This window comes from Littorina saxatilis, linkage group LG3 (assembly GCF_037325665.1).
Source record: "Littorina saxatilis isolate snail1 linkage group LG3, US_GU_Lsax_2.0, whole genome shotgun sequence".
Classification (NCBI taxonomy): domain Eukaryota; kingdom Metazoa; phylum Mollusca; class Gastropoda; order Littorinimorpha; family Littorinidae; genus Littorina; species Littorina saxatilis.
Window position 1 is genome coordinate 67,694,319 of NC_090247.1, and position 19,800 is coordinate 67,714,118.

The 19,800-nt window shown below is 42.9% G+C and overlaps 1 protein-coding gene and 1 long non-coding RNA gene across 2 annotated transcripts in view; both read right to left on the reverse strand.

The window, feature by feature from the left end:
* Window positions 1–4,687: 4,687 nt before the first annotated feature.
* On the reverse strand, window positions 4,688–11,917 carry LOC138963058 (uncharacterized protein C16orf52 homolog A-like). Its single transcript, XM_070335060.1, has 2 exons — window positions 11,757–11,917; window positions 4,688–11,216 (listed from the first exon to the last, which is right to left on the reverse strand). The coding sequence occupies exon 2, from the start codon at window positions 11,207–11,209 to the stop codon at window positions 10,703–10,705; it is 507 nt and encodes a 168-aa protein (XP_070191161.1). The 5' UTR covers window positions 11,210–11,216; window positions 11,757–11,917; the 3' UTR covers window positions 4,688–10,702.
* A 7,451-nt stretch (window positions 11,918–19,368) lies between these two features.
* LOC138961031 (uncharacterized) overlaps window positions 19,369–19,800 on the reverse strand; it is a 3,863-nt gene continuing 3,431 nt past the window's right edge. The window contains exon 2 of the long non-coding RNA XR_011454127.1: window positions 19,369–19,800. This exon is cut by the window's right edge and continues 1,644 nt beyond it. This is a non-coding gene — a long non-coding RNA (uncharacterized lncRNA).

A 19,800-nucleotide genomic window follows, 5' to 3' on the forward strand; every position in this document is an offset into this window, starting at 1 on the left:
GCCACCCCCGATCCAGTCACCCCCCCAGCCTCTACCCTTTTGGTAGCAGGCGGCCTCTTCCGGGTCCTTCCAGCTTGGCTGTCTCGGACAAGCAGCCTATGGAGCATGGGGGTGATTCGATCGGGGTTCCGCCTTCCTTGGCAGGAAGGCAAAGCCCCTTCGTCCAGGGCGCCGGCCAACTTCCGGTTTCCGGTCAGCCCAGACGCTCAGGAGACTTTACAGGCGGAAATCCTTCTCTTTCTGCGGAAGCAGGCTATAGAGGAGTTTCTCGGCCACCCCTTCTTGGGACTTTACGGCAGAATTTTGGTTGTCCCCGGGGTGTTGCACCAAGGCATGGTGTTCGATTCACGGGAGTGGGCAGTCCGTCCCACTCAACGTCGTTTATTCAAACTGCAGGCGCGCCCTTTTCAGGCGGCGCTCAGTTCAGTCTGGAATCCGACGTCACACGGCTGGGACGTCTCAGTTCCGTTTCGGGTTCTGGTCGCAGCAGACCACGCCTCAGTGGATGTACACTCCTGGGCTTCTGCAGGGAGTGCTCATAGCGCTTCCTCCTCCTTACACGCATCTCTTTGCGGGCGCAGCACAGAAGAGCTGCGGGGCTCACTTGGACACGCGCTCGACTTCCGATCGGTGGTCACGAGAGCAGCGGTCTATGGCACAACACTCGCCTCGAGCTCGAGGCGGTCTTTCTGGGTTTTCATCACTTTCTCTCCGCTTTCCAGGGCACCCATTGTTGTTTCTTTACGACAACACAGCGGTCTCTGCTTATTCCAACAAACAGGGCGGGTCCCGATCTCGGCTGTGGTCCAGCCGAACATGCGGGACTCTTTCTTAGATCCTGATCTCGGCTCGCTATCTGCCCAGCTGCCTGAACGTCCTTGCCGACGTCATCAGCCGTTCCTTCCAGATCCTCCACACGGAGTGGACCATCACCCATCAGGCGCTCCTCCTTCTTTGGGCGCAGGTAGAGCGTCCGATGGTCGTCCTTTTCGCCACGAGATTTTCACGTCGCCTCCCGATCGTTGTGTCTGTTTCCGGGCCCGGAAGCTTGGCAGATCGACGCGATGACGATCAGCTGGGCAGGGCTAGAGGCTTACGCCTTCCCTCCCACTCCACTCATCGGAAGGGTTCAGCCTAAAGCCGACTTGGAGCGGCTTCATGTCCTTCTCGTGGCACCGCGCTGGCCCAGTCAGCATTAGTTCCCGGACCCCATGCGGCTCACCAGCGGCCCGCCAATCCCGCTCGGCCGCCGGCGAGGGGAGCTTTTCCAGCCCAGAACGGGGACTCTGCACAATCGCCCCGAGGGCCTGGATCCTCACGCCTGGAGAGGGTTCGGAGATCACTGGGGTGCTCAGGCGCCTCCGTTTTCGCTTTTGGACTTAGGCCAGAAGGCTCACAGGCCACCTCCTCTGTCTACTAGTCACACTGGCTGGCTTGGACTCGATGGTTTGCGGCTAACAATGTTGTCCCGGTCGCCCTGCGATCAATGCAGGTCGCAAACCATCTGGCATGGCTCTCCGCTCGGGGACGCGCCGCGTCCGCTTTGCGCGCTCGCCGCTCAGCCATCTCTGTTACTTTTAAGCAACTTGGACGCTCCATCTCCCTCGGGGGAGTTATCGCGAGTGTGCTAAAGGGCGCGGCCCTCAGTTCTGCAACGGAGAGAACTTCTGTCCCGGCTTGGGACGTTCTTCTAGTACTCGAATTTCTCCGTTCTAGTGCTTTTGAACCTTTACAAGACGCTAGTCTCTCTGACCTTACGCGCAAAACTCTCATACTCATACTGCTCGCTTCCGCGCGGAGGGGCAGTGAGATCCACGGCCTCTCAGGCCTAGACCGGGATATCACTTTCGGAAGAGACGGCTCGGTTTCACTGCGTGTCCGTCCCGATTTTCTCGCCAAGAATCAAAAACCTGGTCCACTTTCACCGATCATTTCCATTCGGCCTCTCCGGGACATTTTTAGCCCCCGGCGATCCGGATCTTTCTAACTGTCCGGTACGCGCGCTTAAGGCTTACTTGTCGCGCACCGCTCCGTTTTGAGCATCAGCTCCGAAGTTGTTTATTTCGATCATTTCAGCCCGAAATAGAGACTTTGCAAAAACCACGCTTTCAGATGGTCTTCCACACTTATAAGGCATGCTTATCAGTGGTGGCAGACACAAAAAGGGGGGGGGGGCAGTCAGCCCTTCCTCCTCGATCACCTCCTACGCACGAGGCTTGAGCGTGGGCAACTTCCTTAGCTGTCCTCAAGTCTGGAAGGATGTCAGACGTCCTCAAAGCTGCATACTGGACGACTCATGATGTCTTCCTCAGCTACTACCTCCGGGGCATTGCCAGCACTCATCCGGACGGTACCAACTGCCTCCCAGCTATGGTTGCCGCAGGCCAGATACTTCCAAGAGATTAATGTGAGTATCCCACCGCCTTTATGTGCAATCTGCCATTTATGTGAGTTGAGGTAAGAATATGTGATTGAATCGAAAATTTCAAAACTAAATTTTCATTTAATTAATATACTTACTCAACTCACATCGTTTATACCCTCCCATCCATCCCCGCTAACATTATAACGTTACAGGTGTGTGTTTCCGTGGGGGAATGACGGCCGGTAGCAGGACCGCGCATGTGCGGGTTACCGGTAGGGGAGGTGACTCCCGTCCTTGACTACGGATTGTTTTTCTTAGGGAGTTACTTCCCCCCTTACCAGGGTCGAGTACTACTTCAATATCTTAGCAATGAACTGAAGTTAATGCCATTTATGTGAGTTGAGTAAGTATATTAATTAAATGAAAATTTAGTTTTGAAATTTTCGATTATTTGTGATAATTTACTGAGTGAAGGTTTCTCATTTATGCATTTGAAGCCTTAATATTTTGTGTGTGTGTGTGTGTGTTTGTTGTCATCTGTTTCTTTGTTGTTGTTGTGGGGTTGTTTTTTGTGGTTTTTTTGTTTTTTTTAACAAGGGCAGACATAGATGTCTCTGACAAGGGGTCGTCTCGTGTTTTTTTTTATTCAGGTCACATTTTTGTTTATGCATTTTGTCTTCTGAAAAAGTTTGTATGCATAGAGTGCAAAGGAAAGTGTTGTTTTCTTCAGCTGGGCTTTCTACTTGCAATGAATGTCAATTTCTGATATTTGATTTTTAGAATCCCAATTCATTGTGTTTTGAGTTAAAAATGTGAGCAGCTAGTATTCCTAATTAGGCGTATGCATGTGTGTGTCAGCAAGATTTGTAAGACATATCAACTGCCATGATTTATTGTTTACAGAATTTTTTTCTGTTTTGTATTGAAGAATGGTTTGTGCGCATGATTTACCTTTCAAGCCAAAGTCCTGAAAGAAAGACAACTGATCATATTTTTAGAGCAGTCTAGAATTACTTGATTTGCTTGCTTTTTGGCAAACTTGAGTACGTGTGAGTATTTTATATGATGAAGAACAACACATTGTACTATTGCAATGAAATCTTTCCGTTTTCAAGACCATTTTAGACTGTATTTCTTATTTTTGACATGAGAAAAGTTTTTTTGAAGCGAGTTTCTTTGCTAATTTGCGCAAGAAAGTTTGAATCGTATACTAGTAATAAACTCTACTGAACACATGCATACATCCTGTTTATTTATCCCATGATCGGTGAGTCATCGGCGCTGCCACGTGTATTATCTACTAAAGTGTGGCGTTCATGAGGATGTGTATGTGCCTGTGTGTGTTGTACTAGAATAACGTATGCGTACATGGAATGACATTGCGGGTTACCTGAACATTGACAATGACGAAAGAAAGATTGTGTGTGTGTGTGTGCGCGCGCGCGTGTGTGTGTGTGCGTGTGTGTGCGTGCGTGTGTGGGTGTGTGTGACCATGTTTGAATTTATTCGGATTTAGTTCTCTTTCCTTGTTTGTATTATGATTGTGTAAGTGTAAAGCGCTCTGGGCTCGTCACCACGAGGTTTACGCGCTATATAAGTAATCGTTATTATTATTATTATTATTATTATTTATGGGGGGAGGGGTGTAGGTGTGAAATTCACAGAAGAAGGCAAACTCTTTCACACAACACACCAAAAAAGGATGTTCCCCGAAAAGCACTTGTTATTAGCTCGTTTCTACATTTTTATTCCACTATATTTTTGTTTTCGAGCCTAGACATTCATGACGATTTCAGAGTGGGTGACATTTGTCAGTATACTATACCAAGAGTCGGCAGATTAGCATGCCTCAAAGCTGTTCCGGGTTCAAATCCGAGGTCAATTCTCCTCATTCAGCACGCATAAGGAACAATATGGTGAAATAAAGACCGGCACGGTTGGCCTGGTGGTAAGGCGTCCGCCCCGTGATCGGGAGGTCGTGGGTTCGAACCCCGGCCGGGTCATACCTAAGACTTTAAAATTGGCAATCTAGTGGCTGCTCCGCCTGGCGTCTGGCATTATGGGGTTAGTGCTAGGACTGGTTGGTCCGGTGTCAGAATAATGTGACTGGGTGAGACATGAAGCCTGTGCTGCGACTTCTGTCTTGTGTGTGGCGCACGTTATATGTCAAAGCAGCACCGCCCTGATATGGCCCTTCGTGGTCGGCTGGGCGTTAAGCAAACAAACAAACAAACAAACAAATGGTAAAATAAAAATTTGGGAGCAAACTGAAAACGAGTACATTTTTTCGCGTCATGTACACAAGAAACAAAGGCATTCTGCTTGAGTTTATACCCTCATGGATTTATTTGATTTTTTATTATTTATCAAAAACACAGACAAACAAAATGTTATCCAGAATTCACAATCCTTTAAATCAAACTTTGACAAATATTGTCATTGAAACAACAAGCCAAGCTTGCAGCACCAAGCTGAGAAACTTAGTAAAAACAACAACAACAAAAACTATCGACTAGAAAGAAAAAAAAAACATGCTGACATACTATAATTAAAGAGCCGTTATATATATATATATACACTGTATTGCAAGATTCACATTATGACCGATGTCTGGTGCACACCCAGACCGATGTCTGGTGCGTCCTCAGATCCGTTAAACAAAAAAGTACATGTACACCACCTTCCTAGAGTAATAACTCCTCTTTGGAGAATTTCTTTCTAAGACTGCCATTCTGGATTTCATTACAATGTCCTGGTATTGTATTCATTGTTACTCTGAACTAAACATTCACTCACTCACTCACACACACACACACACACACACACACACACACACACACACATACACACACACACAAGCATTTACACAAACACATGCATTTCCCCACACATGCACACAAGGAATGCGCATTTCATTATCAAATGATCAAACTACAGCCAGCACAGAGTCGAGTTTTCCCCAACATTTGAACGCAACTTGATTGTAACTTATTGTAAACAACATTTGCTTGAAAACTGGTGAGTGGATCATTGGTATCAATGGTATTGAAATAAAGCCTGACTTAAATGACTAGATAATACAAACACAAAAATATGGATTTCACACAACAGACTTGAAACAAATATATCTGCATAACAGCAATGGTATAGTTAAAAAAAAGTATTTACAAATCGTTTAAAGCAAAATGGAGCATTTTATACATTTATGTATTACAATAGCAGCTTCATAATGTAAAACGTAACATGCAAAACTGCAAAACAATGAAAGCTTTTGCTGAATCATGGGGGCTTAATTGACATCTGCATTTTTTAAGATAGGTCAAGTTATGATTCAATACACTATCAGAAGACTTACACAGTTGAGTTTGCGAACAAAAAAAGGAGAGGGGGGGGGGAGGGCTTATGCTTTAAAACAATGAAGACATAATTTCAAGCAGAAATGTAAGCATATTTAGCAAGGAACACGCTTTTATTGTCCTGTAAAACTGACACATGAGTTTAGACTAATGTAGCCTAGCAAGAGATGTTTGTGTTACACACATGTAAATGTACTATGATGTATACCTGGGCCCGAGGCCAATCTCAACCAGTTGTCATTCCTTCTTTACCATTTCACATTCTATGCAAACAGGTTAGCTCTACATTTTAACTTGTACACAAAGCATTACGCTATACAGCTTTGCTGAGTGCAACTTCCAGAAAAGCCACCAGAAAGCAAACAGCCTTAAATGATTGAACAAAGCAGATGAATTTGCCTCACAGGAGACTGAGGCCAAAAAAAGAAGTCTGTTTACGGTAACATTAGGCACAAAAAATAGGGTCGGTAGGTTGTGATTTTTTTTCTTCTTTTTTTTCTCCTCCAAAAAACCATATTTTTAAGTTATTTTGCCAAAAAACAAAGACTTTTTTCTCTCCCCCAAATGCCAAAAAAAAGTCTAGGGTCGCACGAAAAAATTAGGGTCGGTCGGAATACCGTAAACAGACTTTTTTTTTGTTGTGCCTGATGTCCCATGTGAAATTAGCATGCAATGCAAAAAGACATCACTGTCGCAAAAGCTCCCAATGCAAAGCAACAACAACAAGAAAACAAGAAGAAAAATACTGGGTTTCAACCAAGACAAGAAGGGCAAAGCCCATACGACTCACATGCTTTACACATTTTTCCTACCAAAATACATGTGACCTTGACCCAAGGTCAAGGTCATCCAAGGTCATGCAACACAAAGCTGTTAATTCAAGGCATAGGAAGTACCATGGTGCTTATTGGCTCTTTCTACCATGAGATATGGTCACTTTTAGTGGTTCACTACCTTATTTTGGTCACATTTCATAAGGGTCAAAGTGACCTTGACCTTGATCATATGTGACCAAATGTGTCTCATGATGAAAGCATAACATGTGCCCCACATAATTTTTAAGTTTGAAACAGTTATCTTCCATAGTTCAGGGTCAAGGTCACTTCAAAATATGTATACAATCCAACTTTGAAGAGCTCCTGTGACCTTGACCTTGAAGCAAGGTAAACCAAACTGATATCAAAAGATGGGGCTTACTTTGCCCTATATATCATATATAGGTGAGGTATTGAATCTCAAAAACTTCAGAGAAAATGGGAAAAATGTGAAAAATAGCTGTTTTTTAGGCAACATTTATGGCCCCTGCGACCTTGACCTTGAAGCAAGGTCAAGATGCTATGTATGTTTTTTGGGGCCTTGTCATCATACACCATCTTGCCAAATTTGGTACTGATAGACTGAATAGTGTCCAAGAAATATCCAACGTTAAAGTTTTCCGGACGGACGTCCGGACGGACGGACGACTCGGGTGAGTACATAGACTCACTTTTGCTTCGCATGTGAGTCAAAAAGTGGCACAGTTACAATCTCATATTGGATTTAAAACTTGTAAGCGTTTGTATCAGTCCTGGACCACATAAAATGCATGTGACATATTTGAAAAAAAATCTACCCTGTTTATTCACTGGACAAGCAAAATCTATTGTGTCGAAACAACCAGTAGAAAACATGCCCCCTGCGCCCAGTCATGAAGATCCCCCCCCCCCCCCCCCCCTTGCAATTTAGCTCTTTTTTTTTTCTCTTATCTTTTTCTCACCTGGGCATCAATATTTCACCTTCAAGATGTTAATGAGTTCTGTCTTTGGATTTATCGTCCACTAACCCAAGAGGTAGGTAGTGATGTCTGTATCAACCAGCGCACTAAATGACTCGTTTCTTACTGTCAATCAGTACATCTTTCTTTCTTTATTTGGTGTTTAACATCGTTTTCAACTGTTCAAGGTTATATCGCGACGGGGAAAGGGGGAGGATGGGATAGAGCCACTTGTTAATTGTTTCTTGTTCACAAAAGCACTAATCAAAAAATTGCTCCAGGGGCTTGCAACGTAGTACAATATATATATGACCTTACTGGAAGAATGCAAGTTTCCAGTACAAAGGACTTAACATTTCTTACATACTGCTTGACCAAAATCTTTACAATCATTCAGACTATATTCTATACAAGAAACACTTAACAAGGGTAAAAGAAGAAACAGAATCCGTTAGTCGCCTCTTACGACATGCTGGGGAGCATCGGGTAAATTCTTCCCCCTAACCCGCGGGGGGTAATCAGTACATAACCAGCATGCTTCACTGACAATCCAGAGATAAATCTTCACAACGCTTTTACCTTGGATTAAATTCGGGGTCAAACTTCAAGACCACACCACCAGATCCAGTACCAAGCTTTTAAAAATAAATAAAATCAAGATGGTTTTATTTTTAATTATATATATACATTCTGGTTCAGCACCTAAGATTGCACAGAAATCTATTTCCAAGACACTTGCTGTACTCTGAATAGCATAAATTACTGATACAAAAGTTAGTTGGTACTTGTAGCTACATGTACATGATGTAGCTAACTACAAGTTCTGATCAAGCACCGTCCAAGATATAACTACCAAAAGAAAGTAAATGATGCAAGTTATACCCCCCCAAAAAGTCTAAAACCGGCCCCCGTAGCGCAGTGGTTAGCGCATCGGGCTGCGGGCCGGGAGGTCGTGGGTTCGAATCCCATCAGGGTCATGTGGGTTTTTCGGGCTACGGTCGGCTCCTACCCAGAGTGGAAGTGCTATGTTTCCTATGGGAAAGCTGGGATCACACAGCCGAGTGTCATTCACTTTACGAATGCGACTTTGAGGGTGCTCAGGTTCTGTATACCTGACCAACACCGCAGGTGCGGCAGTTCTCGGGCCTGGTTGACGCCAGGATATATTATGACAGTAAGCGTAGAGTGCTGCCCTGTCACGTAGTCTCAAACCAACTTGGAAATCCAAAGCATCATTATAATCATCCTCATCTCATTAATCATCCAAAATATAAATTGTCCATGCTCTTGTGGCCCTTCATGCCCGGAGCTCTCATGGTGACCTTGGTCTCAGTGTTCATGTTCCTTCCTTCCCTGAATAGTAGTTCTGCTGGGGTCGACGGAGGGACGTGGTGGCAGTCTGCTCTCTGGAGGGGACGCTCACTCAGTCTGGCTCCGCGACTTAAAGTCAATGTCGTTTATAGGGGTAGTGGGCTGCGTCCGTTAGCTCGGGACAGACCCACTACTGAACACCGTCGAAGTGACTCAGCAGAAGTGCAGTGTCATCTTCCGCGGGTAGCCTACCGCAGCGGCCCGACATCCCCCCCAGAGCGTCTTTAAAATCGACAAGTCTGGCAGCGGAACGAAATTCAGAGGTGGTTGGAGCAGCGAGTGCAGGGACGGGGCAGTGTGAGAGCACAACGGGACAAGGGAACAAGTGTAAAGACGAGGGGAAAAAAAGGAAGAAAAAAAAGTCTAATTGATGTATAACTTAGTACATGTAATGTTTAAAAAAACCGTCTGCACAAAAATACATATTGAATATTATTACGCTTGTTTTTTTCCATATCATATTGCTGAAGTAAATTTTCATTTGATAAATATATACTTACCGGAATCACATAAAGCATTGACGCAGTCTAGGATGCTAAGGTCTGAAAAGGCTACCCGTCTAAAACAATTTTAAAGGGACTAAAAATTCAAGTGTGACGTGTTCTTGTTGTGTCTTTACACAGAGATGAAATTTAATACAAAGGTAAATCTATAGTAAGTTTATTAAATACTGTACTTAGCTCACTAAGTGATAGCAATCAAATGTTGTTGTGATGGTAAAAAGTAATACTGTACAAGTCAACCTGCTTTAATCAGTCAAATATAGTCAGAACATTACAGATTGTCATGTTTAGCATAAATCTCTAAATACATACATGTTCATATCTCCATATCTCAAACAAAGCACACATAGATCTATTTTTCTCAAAAGCTGACAGTAAGACAGTCATCCAGAACACCTCAGACAAAAATGGCATTCTATTCAGCACTCAGTTAGTCATTCTGCCCACAAATAATGCACTGAGCATTACGATCCAGCTCATCGGCCCAGCAGGTTCAAGAGTGTGTTACTGTTACGTAGTGTTAGGCAGATGTTGCTGACAAAAACTGAAAAAGCCGAGGGTTTGAAGTTACTAAGACACTACATGTAATGACATTCAAATGCTCTAAGTCATTCTGCTCATAAAGCATGCACTTAAACAGACAATCAAGTTCATCAGCCCTACAAGTTCATAGGTGTGGCAGGCAGACTTAGCTGGGAAAACTGACACCGCACTGATTGCAATGTAATGGCATGCCATCGCTTCAACTTGTTCAAGTCACAAATCGCCCACAAATCATGCGCTAAGCAGACAGTCCAGGTCATCAGCACCACAAGTTCAGAAGTGTGGCAGACATTCTTTGCTGGCAAAACACGGAGACAGCACGCTGATTGCAATGAAATAGCATGCCACCGCTTCAAGTCATAAGCCCACAAATCATGCGCTGAGCAGAAAATCCAACTCGTCAGCACCACAAGTTCAGAAGTGTGGCAGGCAGTCTTTGCTGGCTAAAAACTGAGACACCAGTGACCATGCTGATTGCAATGTAATGGCATGCCACCGCTTCAAGTCATAACGCCCACAAATCATATGCGCTAAGCAGACAGTCCAACTCGTCAGCACCACAAGTTCAGAAGTGCGGCAGGCAGTCTTCGCTGGCAAAAAAATGTGACACCAGTGACGATGCTGATTGCAATGTAATAGCATGCCAGTTGCCACAGCTTCAAATCATGCGCTGATCATCAGCACCACAAGTTCAGAAGTGTTGCAGGCAAACTTTGCTGGCAAATAAAAAAAGAAACCACGCATGCCACGGCTTCAATTTGTTCAAGTCATAATGTGCATAAATCATGCGCTGATCATCAACACTACAAGTTTAGAAGTGCGGCAGGCAGACCTTGCTGGCAAAAAGCTGGGACACCACTGTTATCCACAGGGCGAGCATGAAGAAGATGTAGGAGATTCCAACACGGAAATTGTTGGGCAGCTGATAAGCCTCGCCCCCAATCTGGTCCATGTCAAAGCCGATGGGGAAAATGACGGCGGCCAGGCAGAACAAAATCATGGCCAGAAAGCCAAGCCAGCGAGCGAACTTGATGACCCTGCACTGCCAGTAGGAGAAGGCAAGGAGAACGATGGTGACATTGATGCAGAGAACACCGAGAACTATGCAGACGAAGGTCAGGAGCCACTCCCCTCGCACAGGGTCCGGAACGAAGCAGATGGAGGGACGCCTGTAGATGGTGAGACAGGTTTTGAGCAGGCCGATATTGGTGTCGCCGCCAATCTCCGAGACGATCCAGTGAGGCATGGCCAGACTTGTGACGGCAAAGATGTCTGCTGCCAGGAACAGCGCTCCGGAAATCATGCTTAGCTTGTCCATTGTCCGTCTGAAACCAAAAAGCACAGGTTTACCTACTAACGTACTATAGATGTAACTAACAGATCTATAAACATATAATGTATACAAGCCAGTGCTGCGTACACAGTGTACACATTAGGCTACAAATGTATACAACGAAAAAATGACTCAGTGACTTAGTTTGAGGATTAATGTTACAGTGCATGCAGATAAAAATATTTGAAATGTATCAAGCTCATCTCCCCATCCGCAGGGACCTCTTTCGATACTTTTTTGTAATTAGTTAGTGAATTTGTTTTCTCCTCCTGCTGTCGTTAAGATTTCTTTGGAATCTTTGTGCATCAAAACAACTTTCCAAGACAGAGCTGGATGGAGTGCACTGTAAAGCCTTATTGCATATGAGATCATTTCGACCCAATAAGTTGCTACTTTAACAAGTTTAAGGCTGCACAGCTTGTGAGACCTCTCGCCTAGATCCCCTCTACTGCAAGATAGCTCTACACTACAGTCTACTGACATTGCACTAGACACAAGTCACAACTCTACAACAATGGTGATGGATAATTACCTTGCACAGTCTGCTTTAATGCCGCATGGCTTGCGCTCCTTGGTCTATCACACAACGACCTGCGTGCCTTTCTGTATGTAAGACTTGCAGTTCGGAACAAGTTGCAGAGATAAATGTACTCTAAAGTCTAAGTGCTAAATATTGAGTCATTTGACGCCATTTTCATCATAAGTACATGGGAGATAACACTCAGCGACGGCTCTTCATTCAAAGAGTTGTCTCATCTTGAACACACGGCCAGTACCGTGTAACTGGCCTTGATACGGAACGATCCCAGGGGGGCAATCTCAGTCATCTGAAAGAGGGAAATCCAAACGCAATCCGCTTTGTTCGATTTTTTTATGGGCTTGGACGATAGAGAAAAATAAGAAAAGCAAAAGCTGGAGTCCAGTCTGGACGAAACTGCTATCAAGAACGCAGAATTGATTTTTTCTGAGTTTTTTTTTTTAGCCGTAAGCGCCATTTCTCATTTCGAATTTCTCATAACTGCTGTTCACAATGCGGCCGCAGTGAAACCAACAAAGGTTTCATGCTCGGGGTCGTGATGGCGGGCGGCATGGCGGTTGCTGCTGTGGCTCTGGCATTTCTCTGTGCTTTTGGGTGAGTAGATATCCATTGTGTTGAACGCAAAAGAGAATCAGTGATCAATAATCAGCGATTTCTTGTGCGATTTGTAAAACACTTAAAAACATATCCGTGTGACTGCACGGACACAGAAAAACACACACACACACACACACACACACACACACACACACACACACACACACACGCACACACTAATAAATTTACTAAATGTACACACTCAAAAGATGACGCTGCTTTATTTGAATAGATTTGAAAAAGATTGGATTGTATTCCTTATCTTCTCCTGAATCCAAAGATATATTTATAGATATGTTATGTTTACTCTGAAAATATTCTCATATTGAAAGAAGGCGAGCACAATCCGTTGCGGTTATTGGGTGTGTGCTAGTCAAGCCTTACTGTATGTAGTGTCATGATAACTGGTTTTCAGTGTTGTTTTTGTTTCAGGCCAACAGATTGACTACTTTTTTTACATTTAGTCAAGTTTTGACTAAATGTTTTAACATAGAGGGGGAATTGAGACGAGGGTCGTGGTGTCTGTGTGTGTGTGTGTGTGTGTGTGTGTGTGTGTGTGTGTGTGTGTGTGTGTGTGTGTGTGTGTGTGTGTGTGTGTGTGTGTGTCTGTGTGTGTGTGTGCGTGTGTGTGCGTGTGTGTGTGTAGAGCGATTCAGAGTAAACTACTGGACCGATCTTTATGACATTTGACATGAGAGTTCCTGGGTATGATATCCCCGGACGTTTTTTTCATTTTTTCGATAAATGTCTTTGATGACGTCATATCCGGCTTTTTGTAAAAGTTGAGGCGGCACTGTCACACCCTCATTTTTCAATCAAATTGATTGAAATTTTGGCCAAGCAATCTTCGACAAAGGCCGGACTTTGGTATTGCATTTCAGCTTGGTGGCTTAAAAACTAATGAGTGAGTTTGGTCATTAAAAATCGGAAACTTGTAATTAAAATTATTTTTTTATTAAACGATCCAAAAACAATTTCATCTTATTCTTCGTCATTTTCTGATTCCCAAAACATATACATATGTTATATTTGGATTAAAAACAAGCTCTGAAAATTAAAAATATAAAAATTATGATCAAAATTAAATTTCCGAAATCGATTTAAAAACGATTTATTCCTTGTCAGTTCCTGATTCCAAAAACATATAGATATGATATGTTTGGATTAAAAACACGCTCAGAAAGTTAAAACGAAGAGAGGCACAGAAAAGCGTGCTATGCAGCACAGCGAAACCACTACCGCGCTAAACAGGCTCGTCAGTTTCACTCCGTTTTGCACAAGCGGCGAACTACGGTCATTGTAAAAAAAAATGCAGTGCGTTCAGTTTCATTCTGTGAGTTCCACAGCTTGACTAAATGTAGTAATTTCGCCTTACGCGACTTGTTTATTATGTGCACAGTTCTGCACCTTGTAGAGACATTGTCATTCTAGAGAACGCTGACAGACAGCTATATTTATTTATTTATTTCATACTCTCGGCACTGGAGTATCTCTGGATAGCCCCTCAAAAAGAAGACGAGGGAGGATCTACTCCTTTGCCGGAATAATTGTAAATGGGACTTCCAAGTGAGAAGCATCGTAAAAAAGGTCACCCTCTCAATTAATTGTTTAAGATATTATAAATACAGATTAAATCGTAAAAGTCTGGAAACTATGTACAAATCCTTCGTTCTTCCACATTTTGACTATGCAAACATCCTATCGGAGAACTGCACCGAGTACTGGTCAACTGCACTGGAAAAAATACATTTGGAAGCCATTCGGACTATAATCGGTGGTGTACGCGGCACCAGCCACGAAAAGCTGTATAAAGAAAGCGGATTTTGTAACCTAAAAGAAAGACGGAGCAGACACAAACTAATTTTATATTACAAGATGGTATTTGGCAAATGTCCTCATTACTTATCACAACTTTTGCCACCTTTAACTTTTGTTTGCAGTAGAAACTCGGGGTACACACTGTTAAAATGTAACAAATACTGTCTTAGCTGTCATATATAGCCATGTTTGTGTTATGAAAGCTGTGGCTGTGGACAGAAACGAGTCCGTTTTAGGCGGCAAATTTAGAGTGAACGCTGCCAAAAGTGAAAAAAAGCGAAAAAGCCTAACGGTTTTGAGGTTTGTGTTTCTGCAACTGTTTTGACATGTGCAACTTATCCAGAGAGGGTGAATAAAGCGAATGAAATTGTTTTGAGAGCTCTAGCGCCGTTAGTTTGTCAGAACAGGAGGTGGTCCATATTTGGAGCCGGTCCATATTAGGAGCCTTTCCCCTACACTACTGAGATTCCCCAAATTCTTCCAATCGGCCGACAAAAAACTCTCCAAAATGGCGGCGTGGACACTATATCTTTAACTCAACGAGTAAAACAAAAGTCTAATACAGAACTAGATACACGGCTTACGTTCCAAAATCAATCAAACATTCTTGTTGTGCTTGAGTGTGTTGATGTAGTTACTGTGTTTGTGTGTGTGTGTGTGTGTGTGTGTGTGTGTGTGTGTGTGTGTGTGTGTGTCAGTGCCGGTGTGTCAGTGTTTGTGCGTGCGCGCGTATGTGCATGCGTGCGTGCGTGCGTGTATGGGTGTGTGTGTATATGTGTGTATGTGTGTGTAAGCGTGTGTGTGTGCCGCGTGTGTGCGTGCGTACGTGCGTGCGTGCGTGTTAGTGTGCGTGCGTGCGTGTTTGTTCAGTCAGTTGATGTTATTGTTTGTTAGTTTTTAATCTTTTGACGAGTAGCATTAATATATATGTGCGAACACTTGCCTGGACAAGAAATAGCAACTCGATAGTCAACACTAATATGATTCAACACTCATTCCCACTTTTTTTCTTTATATCAAGCGGAGGTCAGCCGAGTTCTGTCCAAAAACAAGTTTAAACAACTTAGATTAAGTTACATAGGCGTGAAAACTGAAATGACTTGAAAACAGAGTGGCTTTGATTACAGAAACAGCCTTGCAGATAGGAAAAACAATCCAGCGGCAGTAACCGAGTTCGATTTCAAAATCATCAGAAGTAACCTTACACCACTTGGGGACGGCATACACTATACAGCTTGCCTGCTTAGAGCTGGTTTTACACTGTACAGCTCAGATCATTGGTCCATGAAGTGTTGCACAGATGGTCAAAAATAAAGTACAAGATATTTGACTCTAAGTGGTACGCACTGTGGCTTATAGTGTCTGTGGGAAGCTACAAGGTCAAAGCCGGTACGTACGGGCCTTGGTTGAAGAAGTGAACTGTCTGTGCAACAAATTGGTCGCCATTTTCCGCCGTGTTTTGTGAATAAAACGTGTAAACCAACCACAAACACAAAACGATGTTGTTGGTTCTTTTCATTTCTTTATTGTTGTTTTTTCATGCTTCGCAGTGTAGTGTGCTTTGTTTTATTATCAATTCAATGGATGGCTATTGAATAAGCATTTATATGTGAAGGTGTCAACATTACCCATGATCTGAGCCGTTCACACATGTATGTAACTCATTGTAAAGTTGTTTGTTCATTTGTGTGTTGCTTTTTGTACAGACCTTTCTCGTCAAAAACAACAATTGCAAGTAACACTCTAACTTGAAGCGAAAGTCACTGACAGTTTTATACTACCCATCGTAACAAAAATCTAGGCAGATGCGTATGAGTGCAGATTTTTGTGATGATGACGTTTATTGTAAACCAGTTATATGACTGGAAAGACCATCCATTTCCCTACAATATTCAGCAAACAGATTAATTTTACATGAGGTAATGTCTATACAGTGGAAGCTACAACGCGGCATACACCCCTTAAAATAAAATTCACAAAAGCAAGGTTCCCGCGTTAAATTAAAAAAAAAATCAAGAACTGTTAAAACTGAAGACATTTTGCATGTCATTAAAAAGAACCATCACATTTGTATCCACAACTGACAGTTCTGTTTACCTATCTTGCCTAACAATGAAGTTATGGCATGATGAACGCACCGACTAGTTTTTTTTATGACGGGTAGTATAGAACTTATTGTAGCTGGTCGGAATTATCACCTAGACAACACAGCCTCGTTACCAACAAGCGATAGTCGAATAGAAGAGTTGCATGCGACTTTTTGAACCAGATGCGAGCGACAAAACTGTAGCATGTATCTCTTCCCTAAAGCTTATCCGCAACAGAGTATCCGCTTCCGTTTCATTAGATTAAATTACTAAAGGATCAATATGAATGAGGTTCAAACAATATAAATCTTTCACACAAGCCCGGAACAAAAGCATTCCGAAATTTATTGTCCATCACTGTGAATACATTTCCAAATGATACACAACACAAGAAACAGTCAATATGACGGTTGAAAAAATGCAAAGAAATCTAACGATTAAACTCGCCCAACCGATTTCTCCGTTTAAAAAGATGCTTAGTTCAGGAGATTTGGAGTTAACACCATAACGCGAACCTCTGTTCGTCATCCCCTGTACCCTGCAAAAGACAGACAACTTAGTGGAAACCATAGGAGCTTGTATCAAATCGCCGGTCGATCATTATTTACATACTACTACTATATACTACTTAGTACTACTATGTAGTATATAGTAGTAGTATATAGTAGTAGTATATAGTAGTAGTATGTAAATAATGATCGACCGGCGATTTGATACAAGCTCCTGTGGTGGAAACATACGACAGTTAAAAGTCCAGTCTTTCACACCAAAGTGTTCATATATTCACCACCTGAGATCTGTCTAAGCTCTAACATGTTTGTTTGATGTTTCGTTCATGGGCTGAAACTCCCACGGCTTTTACGTGTATGACCGTTTTTACCCCGTCGTTTAGGCAGCCATACGCCGCTTTCGGGGAAAGCATGCTGGGTATTTTCGTGTTTCTATAACCCACCGAACTCTGACATGGATTACAGGATCTTTTCCGTGCGCACTTGGTCTTGTGCTAGCACTAGCAGGTCTGCACATTAGTTGACCTGGGAGATCAGAAAAATCTCCACCAGTTAACCCACCAAGCGGCCGCGGCCGGGATTCGAACTCACGACCTTCCGATTAGGAGGCCGATGTTTTATCCACTAGGCTTTCTTTTCTTTCTTTATTTGGTGTTTAACGTCGTTTTCAACCACGAAGGTTATATCGCGACGGGGAAAGGGGGGAGAGGGGATGGAGCCACTTGTCAATTGTTTCTTGTTCACAAAAGCACAAATCAAAAATGTGCTCCAGGGGCTTGCAACGTAGTACAATGTATTACCTTACTGGGAGAATGCAAGTTTCCAGTACAAAGGACTTAACATTTCTTACATACTGCTTGACTAAAATCTGTAAAAAATGGACTATATTCTATACAAGAAACACCTTATAACAAGGGTAAAAAGAGAAACCGAATCCGTTAGTCGCCTCTTACGACATGCTGGGGAGCATCGGGTACATTCTTCCCCCTAACCCGCGGGGGGTATCCACTAGGCCACTGCGCCCGTCCGCTGTTAAATGTGAGAAGAGTATTCCTCCAGTTTGACACATATCCAAACTTAACCGCTTGGCTGCTTCACGTGAAGAGTGGGATTGAATTTATTTCGCAGTTTGACATAGGGGTTACTGTGGCTGATGGGGTCTATGTCGACCAAAAGAGTGGGATTCCCTGTAGGTGGAGTTCCTAGAGGGGGATTCCCTGTATACGGGGAATACCACAGGATTTAGTTCCTGTAGCGTGTCGCTGATATCGCTGAAAGTCACGTGATGCTTGGCGACATCGGTAGAATTTGATGTTTTTCAATCTTTTTTGATATTTCTTAGAAATTCGAGTATGGTTTGCAAGTTTTATTGAAAAACTCCACCCTGTGCATGTGTGGGATTCCCTGTATGACAGGGAATCCCCCTCCAGGAACTCCACCTACAGGGAATCCCACTCTTTTGGTCGACATAGACCCCATCAGCGTTACTGTGTGATATTTTAGTATTAGGGCAATTGTAAGGATGTAAAGATATCCCTTTAAAAGCGTGGACATATCTGTGGTGGTAAACATGATAGTTTGCACGGGAAGAATGTTTCTTGAAAGGGAAGGAATGCATCTTCAAGATTCTTTCTTTCTTTATTTGGTGTTTAACGTCGTATCTTCAAGATGCAATGAGGTCAGAAAGCACGACACAAGTTACGATCATGTGAATTGTTTTAGATTTTTTATATATTTTGAAGAAAAACAGCGACCTTAAAAACCAGAAAGTATTCGACATATTCTTGGCTGACATTAACACTTCAGAGCCTCTTGTAAGTTATCATTGTAATGTCCTGTATTAAACAAAATGTTCACCACACAGCTCGTAATCTCGATTAAAACAGTACAACAACAAACATAATTATGAAATTACATTGTCTTTTTGTTACTACAATCAAAAAAAAATAACATACGTATAGGCTTAAAAACACTGTCTAATATGCATCGTTGAAGAGTCTATCCATTTAAACGTTCGACAAGTAGAGAGAAAACAACAATAGACGTTTAATTTCCGACCAGGGTGAAAGCGTCTGACAGCTAGTATAATCTGGATTTCAAACGACTGCCCCAAAACACTTTTTGCTTGTTTAGCATGACAACCCGTTTCAGCATCAAACCCGCACCAAAAGAGTTGCCTCTAAATTGAACTTCCGGTAAATAATATGGTTGACGAAACTGTTCACCACGAGCAAATGGACAGAGAGTTTCAATAAAATGCTTTATTTAGCACAACCCATCGGCAATGTTTGTACATTAAACAAGAGGATCATGGTGGATGAAAATAAAAGTGTCCAAAGAAAGAAGTACAGCAATTTAGAAATGTCACAGTTTGTCAGGCATGTTAAATAGCAATTATTTAAATAGATCCGAAACATGTCCACTCGCTTTCGCCTCGAAGTACATACGCGCACTTGCACACGCAGACAGGCAGGCGCGCGTACACACACACACACACACACACGCACATGTATACGCACGCACACGCACGCACACGCACGCACACGCACGCACACACACACACACACACACACACAAACACACACATAGAGTAACTACATCAACATTCTGTTTAAGAAGAGACTCAATGCAAATATAAACTGTGTAGCAATGCTTCAAATAACACTATCATGTTCAGTGGATAGATTGACAACCATTGATTGTACTCAAGTGTTATCCTGGTTCAACCCCCGGCCATGTCCCGAGTTACAATCCAAAAACAACTGTCTTTCTTTTTTGAAAGAGACATCATTCTTTTCAACAACAAAAAAACAGCGCAAAACTGGACCAAATCTATTTCACTTCTTTAGAATTACGTTCGAGGACACTTAAACAGATGACCAAACCAACGAATAGACAAAGAATCAAACCCATGTTCCTACTCGTGTAAACGATCGATTGCGTCACCATGGACATATCCAGACTTTTACACACACAAAACTTCGTTCAACTATGAATGATACCCAAAGCCAACCACCTGCCTGCTTC